Raw genomic sequence first — 15,485 nt, 5'->3', positions numbered from 1 at the left:
GTATCTTCCTTATAGTAGTAAATTTTTATTTATAGTATTACAGTAAATACTTGAAGTGACAGCTCAAAGTAAAAAATGAAGAATTAAAACCTAGAGCAAGGCTATGATAGTACTGGGTTGCAGATGATGGTAATTAATTGTGTTTTCACACCACCAGCATATCCCTGGTAGGGGAGCAAATTATTTCATGTCACCTGTGGTAGCCACCACTGTTACTTAGATGCAAGTAATTTAAAAACAAAACTCTGCTCTTTTTAATTTGCGTTAGAGGGAGTAGTTGAAGTTTGTGGAGCTTAGCAGGCTCCTGGGTGGTGCTGAGTTTTCCCAACGATCCTTGAGGGCTCTGAGAGGCTGCACAGGGCAGGGCCCCAAGAAGGAGGGTCAGTGGAGGAATAAAATATTTTTGTTACAGCTTCTTTAAAGTGTTTTCTTGATCTAATAAAATCAGTTCCCAAAGGTTTTTAAATGTTGCCTTTTTGTGGAGACCTGGGAGCTTGATGAGTTGTTGCCTTTTTGAGCGCAAATTAAAAAAAAACCACAAATAAACAAAAATCAACAACCCCAAAGTCCCCCTTGGTGTTTTCAGACACTGCCCCGAGGTTTCTGCTTGTTTGTCCTGTGGGAATTATTCACTGCCAAAAACTTGATTTGGTTTACTTGTTCTCAGCTGAAGAATGGAACGGTTCTGAAAGGAATGACTGAAACTGTTCAGAGTAATTTGCTGTGTTAGATGTGTTGGATAATTTGGGGATTCTTACTAGAAAGGTTTCAGGAGAGTAGATCATCCTTTTTAACAGCATAGGATACTGTTTGCTTCCTCTCCTTCTCTTGTTCAGAATGAAAACGTTTTCACAAATAACACTGAGATGGGATGACAAAAAGGGGTGTGAAAATGACTCCATTGTTAATTAATTGAAGAAGAATGGGTCTGTGGAGCAAAAGTACATAGCATCCAAAATCTATCTTTGTCCCAGCACAAATGCACTGTTGTTCTGTGACTGGACAGAAGACAAGATGAGCTTTTTGTTCCCCTGATTACTGATTTTATTTATTTATTTAAGCTACTAGGGCTAGTGTTCTCCAGGGGTGCTTAGTGATAGTATGGGCAGCATATCCATGATTTATTTAATGATTTTTGTTTTCTTATGTTCTTTCCATTTTAGTCTTTACCGGTTGGCATTGTGTGGCTTGTTAATTGCTTTTAACTATCTTCCATTCAGGGAAAGGGAGGAAGGTGGAGAGATGTTACAGTACATTATGAGGCAGAAATATTTAGGAACATTTTTGGCTGTGTGTTTTAGATGTGCAGATCTCCATTCAACTTATTGACTCAAACTGATTAAAGTTTTAGTCATTTAAACTTATATTATGCCAATAAATATTGGCATCATGTATGCTAGCATACAAGTGTTTCTAGCACTTTGCTGTCTATTTTAGAAGTGTGTTAAAAGTGCAGGGAAGTGCATGAAGCTGCTTTCTTGTTTCCAGATATGCACGCACATGAGTACAGGGTGCAGCTTATTGATTTTAAAAGAAAGCAGGGTGATTGCCTGGGCAATTCTGAGTTATTTTGAACTCTGAAAAGCAGGGATTGTAAACTGTTAGAATGGCAGCAAAGTGCTTGATCTCTGTAAGTACAGTTCTAATTTAATACTCCCCTAATCCTATATTTGGGTGGATGTTTAATACACCCTTGAATTACCAGGCTTTGGAATGATCAGGACTTACACAGCCTGTAATATAGTTACTAATTCCAGCCCATGTGCCTCCAGACTTGTTTTTTACCAGGAAGGTGTTTATAAAGCAATGTTTTCAAACATCTGGCATTAAGAGAAAACTGAAGTGTTGATGTTTCAGCTCAAAGACTTTGGGGATATATAATGTTAAACAGTCTGTTTTCCTAAACATGCAAGTAGACATTTGTGTACCTTAAATGGCAGTAATTCAGATGGAGGCAGAATGGGGGAACATGTTCTGCCCAACTGGGAGAAGTCTTGGGCACTTTTACAGGGCCACGAGCTTAATGGATGCAAAGCTGCACAAGGAATGACTGCTGCAAAACCTCCCATATAATTTCATTTTGTTTAGCTTCGTGTGATAAAAATGAACTTACTTGACAAGAATTCTAGGATTAGAAGTTTTATATTTTGTTTATAATTATGGAGACAGAGTTTAATAACATAAGGAAGAGTTTGAAAACAAGTCAATGTCAAAAAGAACATGTTGAAAGGATACAATTATTCCTACTCTATTGTGTCCTCAGGCAGTTATTATTTCCTGCAAAACAGCTTAACAAAAATTCAGTATATCTCTGTCTAGCCATGTTTTCAGTGTCTTATCCCTCCATTTGTTTAGTGTCCCTATTCTTGGATTCTTTCATCAATTTCTTACATCTAGCATGGTCTCAGAGGGAATGCATTGAAGCCCTGGAGCTCTCTCAGCTCAGTGTTTTTTCTGACAACTAATGTATCTACATCCTGGTTTTCAGTTTGGAGTGGAAGAGGAGAGAGGAGAAAAGAGGGGAGGAGGAGAGGAGAGGCAAGGCCAATATGTCCTGTGCTCTGGGGACACCTCAGAGCCTCTTCCTGTGCCTGAAGGGGCTCCAAGAGAGCTGGAGAGGGACAAGGGATGGAGGGACAGGACAAGAGGGAATGACTTCCCACTGCCAGAGGGCAGGGAGAGATGGGATATTGGGAAGGAATTCTTTACTGTGAGAGATTACCCAGAGAAGCTGTGGCTGCCCCATCCCTGAGAGTTCCAGGCCAGCTTGGACAAGATTTTGGGATAGTGGAAGGTGTCCCTGCCCATGGCAGCAGGGTGGAATGAGCTGAGCTTTGAGGTCCCTCCCAACCCAGCCCATTCCATGGCTCTGTGATTCCAGGATGATGGAAGCTGGTGTAGGGGCTGTGGTGGCAGTCTGGATTCTGGGGCTGTTGCCTCTCAGAGCTGTTTGGGCTGGAGGTGGATGTGGCCCCTCTGCACTCCCCACTTTTCCAGTCTGGGACACCACGAGCCATCTCTCCTGGGGTGGCAGAACTGTCGTGGTGTTGCACCCCAGGTTTTTGTCTGTTCTGAGCCTGGTGCAGGGATGGCTTCAGCTCAGCCCTGTGGCTGGAGCTCCACGTGCCAGGATGGTCCCAAGGTGGTGGGATGCTCTCCTGCTGAGAAGGGGCTCCTGGAAGAACAGAGGCTTTGTTTACAAATTCCCCTCTCCTGCAAACAAAGCAGGCTTGTTTAACAAACCCTCCGCAAACAAAACGGACCTAAAATTAGAATGCTTGTTTCATGAATGAAAACTTACTGTGAAAATAAACATTTTTATGGACAATAGAAGAAACTTCTTTTAAAGCACACGTGTTTTGATGGTCTGGAATTTTTGTACAGATACTCATTGATCTTTTGTGCAGATAGCTGTTGCTTTGGTTGCTGTTAAGGTTTAAGTTCTAACACATGCTTGGAACGCTGGTAAAGCGAGCCTTTGTATTTATTTATTCAGTTTTTAATCTGCAGATGTAAGGGAGACAAGTGGGTTTAGATTTTTTGGCAGAGGTGCATTACTCTATCCTTGTAATACAAATTGTAGACACTGAAAGACTGAGATTTATCATTGCCTTTTTTCCTCCTGCAGCTTTTTAGTCTGAATAAATAGTCTGTTTGTGTGTGTATTGGGTATACATTACCATGTATTTCACAATATTATTTAGTCAGGATCCTGCAAAAATGGAGGTTTTACTAATGAAGTTCCCTGTGCTGTTGTCTCCCTTTGTCCTACAACTTTACTCTTTTTCTCCTATCCTAAAATTACTGTTAATATCTATTTGCCTGTATATGCCACTGTTTTTGAGGGTGTTTCTTCATTGCTGGGCTATGTGCAATTCAGTGTTGAATGACTAAAGATAAACTACTTGGATTTTACTCAATTTTTCATTGCTGGGCTTAAAAAGACTTGTCTAGTGTACCATGTATTGGTAGAAAACCTTGAAGTTAAAAATCTCATAGTGTTCTGAATTACTGGCTTCAGAATATTATTCCTTGTTTGTAGATGTATGAAAGCAGCTAGAAATGAAAAAAGCTGGACTGACAAATTTTAAAGTGACCTTGTTTTTCAACATGATCTAATTGTGTAAAGTTTGAAAACCCCACATAGCATATCTTAATCTAAAGCCAACATCATGCATCTGAATTCTTAATTAGGAGTATATTTCAACTTGTGAATATCAGTGTTTCACAATTTGCAAAGCTGTCAATTAGTCTGTTATTTATTATGTCTTGAAATATTCCACAGGCTGAGTCGGTAGCTGGGCATGAGAAGCATGAAATTATTTATTCAGTATAAGGCTACCCTCACCCAGACTTCCTTGGGAAGGTCTTATTTTCTTGCCCTCGGAGTCTGGATGGATTTTTTGGCAAGTTCTCTTTTGGCTGTTTTTTTTAAAACCCTGTTGGAGGCTGAAGCAGGACTTTGGGGAAGTCCAGGACAGGAGTGGTGTTCCCAGCGGTGTGGATGCTCTGGGCAGTCACACAGGGCTGAGCTGGAAAAGGGGCTCTGAGTGGGATGAAAGGTTGACTTTTGGATGGTTTGGGGCTCCAGACAAAACTCTGCAGAGTCTTTGGAGAGACACTGGGAAAGATGGGGAAGGCTTGGACTCTGATGGACACAGGGGAAAAAGAGCTTGGAAGTAAGCACAGAACACATCATCTCTGGAGGCAGACGTGCAGGCAAAGAGAGTCAAAAAGGTCAAAAATGCTGAGAAACTGGGCAGGAAGAAAAGCAGGTTTCCATGTGCCCTGTTGGTGCACAGTCCTGGACAGTTTTATCCAGGAGCTGGGAATGTGCAGTTGGATGAAAGTGCAAGAGCAATGCATGAGCTGTGCATGGAGAAAGTGAGTAAATGGAGACTTCAGAGATACCTGAAAAATAATAGATAGATATTATAGATATAATGGATAGATATAATATACCTGTATTCTATAATAGAATATACCTGCTTTCCTCTTGTGTTGTCCTTTAGAATTGTTGATAAAAGGGTGAGGAAAGGCAAGAGTTGAAGTGAATCTTACATCACAGAATAATTTCTTGTCATTTTCACAGAAGAATAAGAAACTAATTTACCTTGCGTCACTGTTTGGCACCCCATAACCACAGCCAGTGTTTCTATAAAATGAAAATAAAAGATTGTGCACCCCTCACACCCATTTCTATCATGCTGGTACTCTGAGTCTGTTGAATTTTAATTTTCTCCTTCCCGCTGCGTAGTTGTACAGAAAAAAAAAAAAAAAATAAAACATGCTCAGTTTAATTTAAATTCTCTAAATTTAATTTTATTTATCTATTTTTTCTATTAAGTAAACATGGTGTGTGGTGTTTTTACTTTGATAACTACATAGCAGAAGCCCCTTTGACAGGGAATTAATTTCGTTTTCCTGTGGCATATGTCCATAAGCTACAGATGAAAGCTGTTCTTTTAGATGTGACTCCAGCTAGTGAGGTATTAATGAATGTTTGAAGCTATTTGATATCAGTGTGACAATTCTGTGCCTCTAAGCACAGAAAGCATGGGTATGATCTATTAGGTTGTGCATATTTTTCCTGTGGTTATTTCACCTTACATTAAATATAAGAAAACAAACTTTAACATTTAATTTCATACATTTAATTTAATGAAGTCAAGAAATACTGTCAGTTTATGGCAGCCCTTCAGGAGAAGGATATGGGATCCACATGATTGAAGCACTCATTGCTCCTTCTGGTTATTTTTTGGGGTTTTTTTCATTCTTTTGCTTCTCCCAGCTGCCAAAATAAACTCCTTTTGAGATAGACCTAAGTCAGCAGAGTTGGTGTGTCTCTAATGAAGGCCCTTCTTGAGGCCCCCACTTGGATTTTATCTTTATGTCATAGTTCTTTTTAATCTCCCTTTCCAAGTTTAATGCTAGGGTCGCCTTAAGAGTGTCTGCTGCAGATTCAAAGTAAACAAGGTCCATTTCAGCAATCATATGACTTTTATTCCCCTAAACTCTTTGATTTTTTTGCAGTAAAAAGGCAATTAATATTACTTTTCTGTAATATACTTTAAAAATATCAAGTTGTTGGAAAAGTTGGCTAAAATTCAAGGAAGCTAATAGCCTTCTAATGTACAAGCTTAACTCTTCTTTATTATTGTTTTCCACTGAAGTTTCTCAAATTGTGCTGCTTTTTTTAGCATTCTTGAGTAGCCTCTCTACAGATAAGACAGATTCTGGCTTCCAGCTCCAGAACAATATGTGTGGTACTGTCTTTAATTAGCTTATTCCCAACTGAATTTTAGATTGCAATTTCCAATAAAAAATGTTAGCTGCTTTTATATTTTTTATTTACAGTCACAAAGTAATTTTTCCTGTAAAATGAACACACAACCTTTTGAGTTCATAGGCAATCTCAGTCTCTAAGTGTGCATAAATCCACCTTGAATTAGAAACGTTCTTTGGAATCTCAGCCTCATGTGGATGTTGCTGTTCTGCCAGTTTAGTGTCACTGGTACTAAATATTAGTGCATGAGAGAGATAAAATGGTAATATTTGGAGCTATGGAAACTTTTCATATTCTTAATAATATCCTTAATATTCTAATGTTCTTAATATTCTGGTGGCAGTCTCTGGAATTCCATCCAGTGGAGTTTTCCTGTAAATACCATCTCATCATATCAGCCTCTTTTTTTTTTTTTTTTTTGTGTGTGTGTGTGTACATCAAACACAAAGTTGATGTAACAACATTGAAAACTAAGCTTTGTTTCAATAGTCTGTTTTAATAAAATACCATTGTGTACAGCACAGATTAGGAGATAAAAACAAGGGGAAAAAAGAAAGGAGCTTTGGGAAATGTAAAGAAGGCAAAATAGACATCATAATTTGGTGATGTAAAATTATTTAGAAAATATGCTTTAAAAGTGGCCCTAACTTTATGTAAGTTCCATAGTTGTAGTATTTATTTTTGTTTCTCATTTTTAAGAGTTGTCTTCACACTTACCTGTGATTTGGATATTATTATTTCAGCTTTGGATAAACAGTCATCCTAGGGCAGCCCAGAATCTACAAATTTGCTGTTGCTGTCATCAGGGTACAACAGCAGTGTGTCAGGATAAATAATGCACTTTATTGGTCTTGAAGGGACCATTTTGTAATGTTTGTACTGTTGGCTCTGCAGTGTGAAACAGCATCTCCAGGGCAAATTCAGCCTGATGGGTTTAATCTGAATTGTGACTGCTACTGAAGTCTTAAGAATCACAAGTGTAGAATTTATGTGAATTTATCTATCCATCTTTCTGACTGAGAGTAAGAGGAATGGAGTGGGAGGAGGCACAGATATTTAATGTCTGAGTTAAGAAATGTTACTGGACCTGGACACCCAGTGGTTTGAGTAAATCTCTGTGTTCAAAGAACAGGAATATAAAAGGTTGACAACTACAAATCTTTAAATTAAATTTTCTTAAGTATTCATGTAAATATGGGTGTGTCTATCTAGTCATCAAATTTTTATGATGCAGTTCCTGAACATACAGATTTTTTTTTCCTCTTCTGTGCAAACCTTATCACTCCATTTATTCCAGACCCAGTGGCTTTGATGCTGTGACTTTGAACAGAGTGGCTTTAGTTGCTTAGAACAAAGGCAGAACTCTCACTTTACTGCTTTTTATAAATGACAAAGGACCAACTCTTAGCAAGGAGTCTTGGAGGAGAGAGCAGGGCTGGAAAGTGGCTGTGAGAGGATGCCCAGAGCTGTGTCTTATCTCCAGCTCTGGGCAGTTGCATCCCAAGCTGATAAGGAAGAGATGAAGCAGCAGCCCTCTCTAAGGCTCTCCACCATGCTAATTACTGCTGTCTTTACAACTTGAAACCAGAATTATCTCATTGATTAATACAGTGGTGTTAGAGAGGAGAGCTGTTGGAGTGTGGGCATGGATGTGCTTTATCTCAGGCAGCACTTTGTTGGCTTCTTGGATCTGTGGATGGAGTGTTGGAATATTAACGTCCCTCAGGTCATAGCTTGGAGCTCAACATAAACACCCAGAGCCTCCCTTGGCCTGTTCTGCTCAGTGAGTGGAGGGAAAGATAATATTGGCATAAAAAGGAGGAAGAAGAGCTGCACAGACTTGGAGACTAAAGGGGAAAGGAAAAAAAAATCAAAAGCTGTCCCAACTGTTCCCTTTTTGTAAATAAAGCAGTTTTTTCTCTCGCAGCCCCTGAGCCTTTTCAGACACCTGTTGGCTGTTTCCAGTATCAAAAACAAGCTTGGAAGTGTTCAATATTTCAGATAATTTCTAGGGAAGAGGACAAGGGGAAGGCAGCTATTTGGAGTGTACACTAAGCTATGAAGATAGCAAAATCCATTTCAGGAGTAGCACACATTGGGAAAACAAAGAAACACTAAAAGTTTCTGAAGGTGTTTTGAGGGGAAGGGGGAGGTTTTCTTTAAAAGTACTTCTTTGCAGAGCACCTTAGGCAAATAAAGTACTGAGATTTACCGTCAATCTCAGTGAAATTTAAGATAAATTTAATTGAATTCCACTTTTGTGGTGGGTTAAGATCATTGTAGTTAATAGCCAAATAATTACATGATAATTGTAGGATGCTGAATGTGAAACTTGGCTGCCTTCCTTTTTGACTTTCACTCATTACCTTAATCTGTTTTACACTTACCTGAAATATTCTGTTTACCTGGAGGACACTATGAAAACCTTCTGAAATGCTTTTTTTTTTTTAATGTTTAGTGAAGTACAGCCAAGTATGAATATATAGTCAATAATTGTAGGAAATTATTTTGTTTGACATGTAGAAACAAATGTCAGAACTATTTTGGCTTTGGGTTTATCATTATTTCTTTTAATACATTACATGGACTTGGGAAATAAACAAAAAGAGGTGCAAGTTGGCAAATTATTTCCAAATTTGCTTTGGACAGTCAATTTAAACATCATTGAGGAACACTTAGAAAGACAATTAAAAGTAATAGTGATATAATTAATTGATGTAGATAAATGTTTGAAGTAGATGGCCTTAAAGGTCCTTTCCAGCCCAAATCATTCTGTGATTCCATATTTCTGTTGGAAATACAGAAATTTGCATGTCACTTACAGGAATTTGGAGGTTTACATTGGAATTTCATATTCCAAAGAATGCGTGAGAAGGTGGGTGTTTGCTCTGAGTTTCCATGTTTGAGGTGCTTTGGGAAACACCTTACAGCTCCCTGGCTGCCTGTAAAATTCCCACTACCCAGATTTTGTGATGATGTAACTAAATGAGAATGAACACATCTTTCTGAAGAGCAAGGACTGGCACTTCATGTGCTCGAATTCTGTGAGCTGCAAAATAAATTCTGGCTATTATTCATAACATCTTTTAAGGATTACAACACATTATTCTTTAATGAAACAGAAAGGTGGCTAAGCTCTCAAGAATGCAGCTCTGGGATCCTAAAAATGTGCAGTCCATAATTATTTCAAAGTTTGCAGCTTGGAGAAACTCTGCTTGTTTGATGCTGCTGGCACTGGAGTTTCAGGCAGCCTGGTGAGATCCAGCTTGTTAATTGAGTTACCCAATGCTGTAACTCCTCTTTGGTGTAGATTTTCTTGTAAGCTCAATACTTTTTGATGATGAAGGTGAAGTCTCCAGCCATTTCTCCTGGATAAACAGCTGCTTGCCTCATTCTGTGCCTGTTGCTTACGGGGTTTTTGTTTGTTTAAAAAGATGTTTAAAACAGTGACTTCGAGGTGGGAGTGAATTTGTGGAGGTAGTTTTGGCACATGGGGAGGGGATTTTGTTGTTTTTCTGAAGTCTTTTAGGCCTCACCCAGCTGGATGCCATGTGAGAGAGGCTGGAAGCACAGAGGGGTTGGGATGTGCAGCTCTTTGTGCGGGCTGGCACAGCCCACCTGGGAGCACACAGCAGGTCGAGTTACCAGCCAAGGGCTCTCCTGGGGATCCATAAACTCTGGTTCTGTCTGTGGAATGAAATCGGGGAGCAGGGTCTGTGCAGCCCCAGGCACAGGGCTTGGCTTTCAGGGAAGGGCTGAATTCCATAAACCCGTGGTGGGCAGCGCTGCCCAGCTCTAAGGGGTCACTGGTGATAATTTGGAGTTGCTTTGCAGAGCGTTTCTTCTTAGGCAGCTGGCTGGAAATGGAGATGGAGGCAGTCTTAATTCACTTTTAATAAAAGATCAACGGCTTTATTGTGAAAAAATAGAATACAGATGTAAACTGTACCTGGTAAAAGAATTAAATGTGAGTTTAACCTTCCTATTTTGTTTTTTCAGTGCTACTGGTGCTTGACCTTAATTTTTGAGACTATTGTCTTTCTTGGTAGTTTTACTTTTTAAGTTTTACTTAGACTAGAAAAACAAACTCTGCTGGTGTTTTTCATCTCAAGTGCTTACCAAATCCCTCAGATTTTGCAAAATATTTAAAAAGTAATCTCCAGACTAAAGTCTCATTAAAACCTTTGCCCTTCCTGTGGAACAAAAGTTCAGAGAAGTTCTGGCTGATTGTAATTTGAAAACTGTAAAACAGAAACTATCATGGTGTGAAGTATTAATTTAGGCTTGGCAGTCCCTTTGTAAAATTTCTTTCCAGAAGCTTCCAATTAAAATGCAGCATGTCTAATTGTATAAGGGAAAGTACCTTGAAGATTGTCTCTTTTATATTATATAGGAAGAAAAATGTCACAAATATTAGTGACAATAAAACATCTTGCAGGTATTTTTTATTAAAAACCAGTCACATTTATGCTGCAATGAGTTGACTTGGTAGAAGGAACCGTGTGCTCAGGAATTTCTTAGCCGTACTAATTTTCAGAATTGCTTTTTAGCCAAGCCATTTGATAGATTAGTCAGATATTTATCTTTTTGTATGCTTATCTAATATTTTTGTACCTTTAATCTAATTTGTACCTTTAATCTAATTTGTACCTTTGTTATGCATTGGGTTGTTATGCTCCTTGAACAATGCAATTTAAATGGTTTCCCCCTGTGGCTCTTTCCCCTGTTTCAAAGAAGAAAAAGCAAAATTGGGAAAAGGACAGGTTAACCAGGATGGTTAAAGGTATGGAATACCTCACCTCATAGTGCTGTAAAGAATTTAATTCCCTTCAGTCTGATGGAGATAGCACAGAATGGTTTGGATTGGAAAGGACCTTGGAGGTCCTCCACTCCCATCACCTTCCACTAGACTAGGAGTTTTTAAATTCCAAAAACATTTCAAAAAAGCAGATTTGGTGTCTTGGATATGTCTTGACAAAATGTAGATGCGGAGAGAGAAATATGAGCAGTTGTTTTGTATTGACAGAGTTCATTTCATCTGCAGGTGGTATTGGGTTTGAGAAGCTGAAACCCGAGACAAGTGCTTGGGGATGGTCTGTAAGAGGATACTTCTTGTTGAAAGTCTTGTAGTTAAATATTCCCAAGATGGTCTGGACAACTTAAACAGTTCTACTGTGCAAGAGTTTGTATATAATGAGATAAAAGAAAGCAAAATGTTTTTTCAGTTGTGAACTCTTAGCATAGACAGAATCACTTCTGAAATGAATGCTGATTTCATCTGAAGCCAAAGAGAAATGATTTTCAAAATCAGTTTTGCAAATCTGATTAAGTTCTACTGTGATAAATCCCTTTGCAGCACTTCCTTTTAGGAGATCCCTTTCTATTTTGGATTTATGTGGGGTGTATGCTGCAAAGCAATATTAAGAATAAGAAGCAATATAAATAGTATGCTGAGAGGCAATTTATTTAGATGATGTAATCATTTTAGAATGAGTAATGAAATTGGAACATTTTTCTTGAAGTGCAGGTGCTCATGTACATGAGGCAGAATCTGTGTGGGTTCTCAGGTTTAGGTGGTTTTGCAGTCCAGGAATAAAGGGAGAGAGGAAACAGGTAGGAGGTGGATTTGTTTGTAGTGTTTTATTTTCAAATAAATAAATATATTGATTTTAAATATAAGTAAATAGGACGTTTAAAGTATTCTGAAGAAAGTAAATAAATTGAGAGTAAGTGCTTATGGAAAGGGTGGGGGGAGGCAAAATCCCTCAGGAGTAATTTCATTTGATTGAATGAAGTCCTGTGGGTTCCCTTTTTAATTCTCTCAGTATAGACACAGTGCAAACACTGTTCTTTGGGAGCTCACCTGGGCACGTCCTGGGTTCCCCTTCCTCTGTGGGGTGACTCATGGGATGTGGGTTTGAGCAGCAGAGTAAATAAAGCATCTTTACAGGAGAACTTTCTTCTTCTGGTGTGTTTGGAAACACTTCTGGGGAGGGAGGGTATCAAAGAGAGTCAAGGGCTTCTTTCATTTTTGCCTCTGATTCCACTGAGTGTCCTGGGTCAGTGATGTGTCATCCCCACAGCCTCCTGTGCCTCCAGGGAAATTCATCAACAAGCTCCTAAATTTCGGGGTAAGAAAACATCTAAAGGAAGTCACCTCAGAACTATTTTTCCCTTTCCTCTCCAAATTATGGTATTTTGATGCCCAAAATAAATATTGAATCTACAATGATGGGTTGGATAATCAATTTTTCATGTTGCTATGCTGCTCAATGCTAAAGAAGGTTTTTTAAATTATAACCAAACCAATAATGCTGCAATGAAGTTAATTTTATACATCCCATTTTATGATAGACTGTAAACAGTAAGTGGCAAATCTAGAATAGGGCTGCATAGTGGTTTTCATGCGTGGGATCCACAAATGTGATGAATTTGTGGGAGCAGGATCTTCTAGGGAAACCGAGTGCCTGGGCTGTCTTTTCCTAGAGCCATGAGTTAAATTCATGCTACTAGGAAAGATTAATTTGCCACTTGTATTTTCTGTGTTCAAGCAACAGCTCTGAAAGACAGTTCCTTGGCTATTTCTGCCTTCTTGGCTAGTTGAGAAAATGCCTTTAAATCAACAAGTAATTATGATCTAATTTTTTAAAAATATGACTGAAAAGGCATATTTTTTCCCCAAGTCCTTAAACTGTTTCATCTGGGTAATGATGATTAAAAGTTCTTTAAGCACTACCTTCACACAGCTTTCAACTATTTCTGTTTAGAGAGCATAACATTTCAAAGTGGTTTATTTAAAAATGTCACTTCCATTCTCTGGCTTTAGAGGATTTTCTAGGGCCTTGAGGTTTAAGTTTCTGAATGGAATTGGAGGAATATTGTTTTAATTTAATATAAAAATTTGCCTTTAATTAAAAAAAAAAACAAAACAAAACAATAAAACCAACAGTAGTAGTTACAAATCAGTCCTGGATGTTTTGCAAATGAAATAATCAGTCAGACAGACCTTTCCAGAAATCTACCTCAGGTATTTGACACGGCTCAGCATGAAGCTTGGTTATTTTTATCTTTTTTTGCACAGACAACGATGACTTTTTATCACAGAAAACACAGATTATTCTTGTGTTTCCTACTAAACAGTTTACTGTTGGTGGGAAATATTTTTAAAAAATTAATTTTCTTTAAATATCATGAAGAGTTGAACAGTAAGAGTACAAAAAGAACTGGGAATTTCTGGTGGTTCTCATTCTCCAGAACTGGGTGTTACTGCCTAAGGGTGTCCCTAAATGTCTTCACCTCCAGGCTGCAGCCACAGGAACTTTGGGCTGTCCCTTCCAAAACCTTGCTCAGCTTCATGGAAAGCTTTCTTTTAAATCAACTTCATCTCAAGATGATAATCTTAATTATCCATTTAATGTAATTGATGTGAAGAACTCTTAATGGCATCAACTGCAGGGTGACTTCTGATAATACCCAGTCTTTTAATTTTTAATTAGTATACTTAAATCTTTTCATTCTCTTTACAGTATGGCTGTTTTTCAAGCTGAGATGTGTAATGAGTTTGCAAATGAAAAATTCATTTGTTGCTGCCACCATATGGCTCTGAATGTTGAGAGTGTATGGATTGCATGAGTAATGCCTCAAAGATAGAATTTTGACTTAAGTTATAGGGCGCTGAATAATCTTATTTTAAATCAAATGAAGATCTGATTAGGGGAGGTTATTATTGCTGAGGTGGTGATTTTCTGTGTAGCTGGAGAGAAAATAATTAGGGCTGTTTAGTTTCTGGGAATGTCTGCAAAGAATATCTTCTTAATAAATCAACCAAAAAATAGTAGAATTTCACTAATCATTACCTGTAAGCTAATCCAGGAAAAGCTCCATGAACTAAAGTGTTACTATTTAAGTAGCAATGAAATACTCTATCACTAATGTAATAAAAACAGTGTCCTGCTGACTGTTCAGAGGGGTTTTTCTATTAGTTTTTTTTTTTCTTTTTGGTTTCCATTATTTGCTAGAATTACCAACACTTGAGATGAGCTGCTTTTGGAGGTGCTGAGTATTTTAGTGTTGGCCCCAGTTCAGCAGAACTCCAGAGGATAACTTAAATACAGAGTTCCAGTAAGCAAAGCCAAAACTTTCCTAGTTCATCTTGGATATCATGGAAGTGTGTTATGTTAATTTTACATTTTCATCACGTGCCAAGGTTGAGTTTGTGCTCCTGAGATGGTGCTGAAATGACTAAAGCCTGTGATTTCACTGAACCCTCATTTGGTGCAGATTAGATTAAAAACTATTCTTGCTCTTTGGAAAATCAGCTTGTAGCCAAAGTTCTCGTGCAACTGATATGACTTCTCTCTTTTTGGTTTCTTTTTTTCCGTTTTTTCCCCTTGGCAGGGTCAGTACAGGCCCTCTGACCTGCTGTGCCCTGAGACCTACGTGTGGACACCCATTGAGCAATGCCTGCCCCTGCTCGAGCACTCCAAGTACTCCCGCTTCAACCAGGATGGAAAAGCAGGTGAGGCTGCACAGGATGAAATAGCTGTGATTTATCTGTCTGCTTCTAATGTATCACAATCATCTGCTGCTGAAGCAGCATGGAAATCTTACCTGTAAAGGATAAAAAGTGTAAATTCACAACTCCTGCAGCAAATATTTATCTTTCAGGCAATGCACATTTTAAGTATATTCTGTCCTGTAGACTATAAGTAGTTCAAAATTAACACATATTGCTGCCTTTCAGATTATTTACAGATTATACTTGTTATTCTGGGCATGAACAAAACCAATCAGTAATTGTTCCTCTCTTGCATTCCTGTTGGATGAATGCATAAAGGAATTAAATTGGAATCAATACAGAGAAGTGGAAAGACTGGGGAAGCTTAAAGGCATCAGGTGCTTTTGTTAAGAAACAGAGTGGCAGATTTAGTTTCACAATCAATTAAACATTCATTTTAATTGATGTGGATGTGAAGAGCACAGTAAACAGCAGAAGCACCTTAAACATCCTGATGTAATGTGACAGTTTTTACACATTGTGTACAACAGATACTTAGTGATTTACCAGCACTGGCTGGTTGAAATTGTTACTGACCAGAGCACAATGGTGATGCTACTGGAAAACATGGCAATCAAATGGAAAAAAGACATTAATTTGCTTTAGTTACTGACTCTCTGAGCCAGTGGTAAGCCCCAAGTG

General features: G+C 38.4%; 1 protein-coding gene across 5 annotated transcripts in view; it reads left to right on the top strand.

The window, feature by feature from the left end:
* The window catches only part of ATE1 (arginyltransferase 1), a 73,766-nt gene that overhangs the window by 35,693 nt on the left and 22,588 nt on the right, over nt 1-15,485 (top strand). For all 5 annotated transcript variants that reach the window (XM_064431503.1, XM_064431499.1, XM_064431498.1 and 2 more), the window contains exon 11: nt 14,684-14,804. In XM_064431503.1, coding sequence (XP_064287573.1) covers nt 14,684-14,804 — 121 coding nt within the window. The remainder of the gene's footprint in view (nt 1-14,683; nt 14,805-15,485) is intronic.

This window comes from Passer domesticus, chromosome 8 (assembly GCF_036417665.1).
Source record: "Passer domesticus isolate bPasDom1 chromosome 8, bPasDom1.hap1, whole genome shotgun sequence".
NCBI lineage: Eukaryota > Metazoa > Chordata > Aves > Passeriformes > Passeridae > Passer > Passer domesticus.
This window is presented reverse-complemented; position numbering and strand designations above follow the sequence as displayed.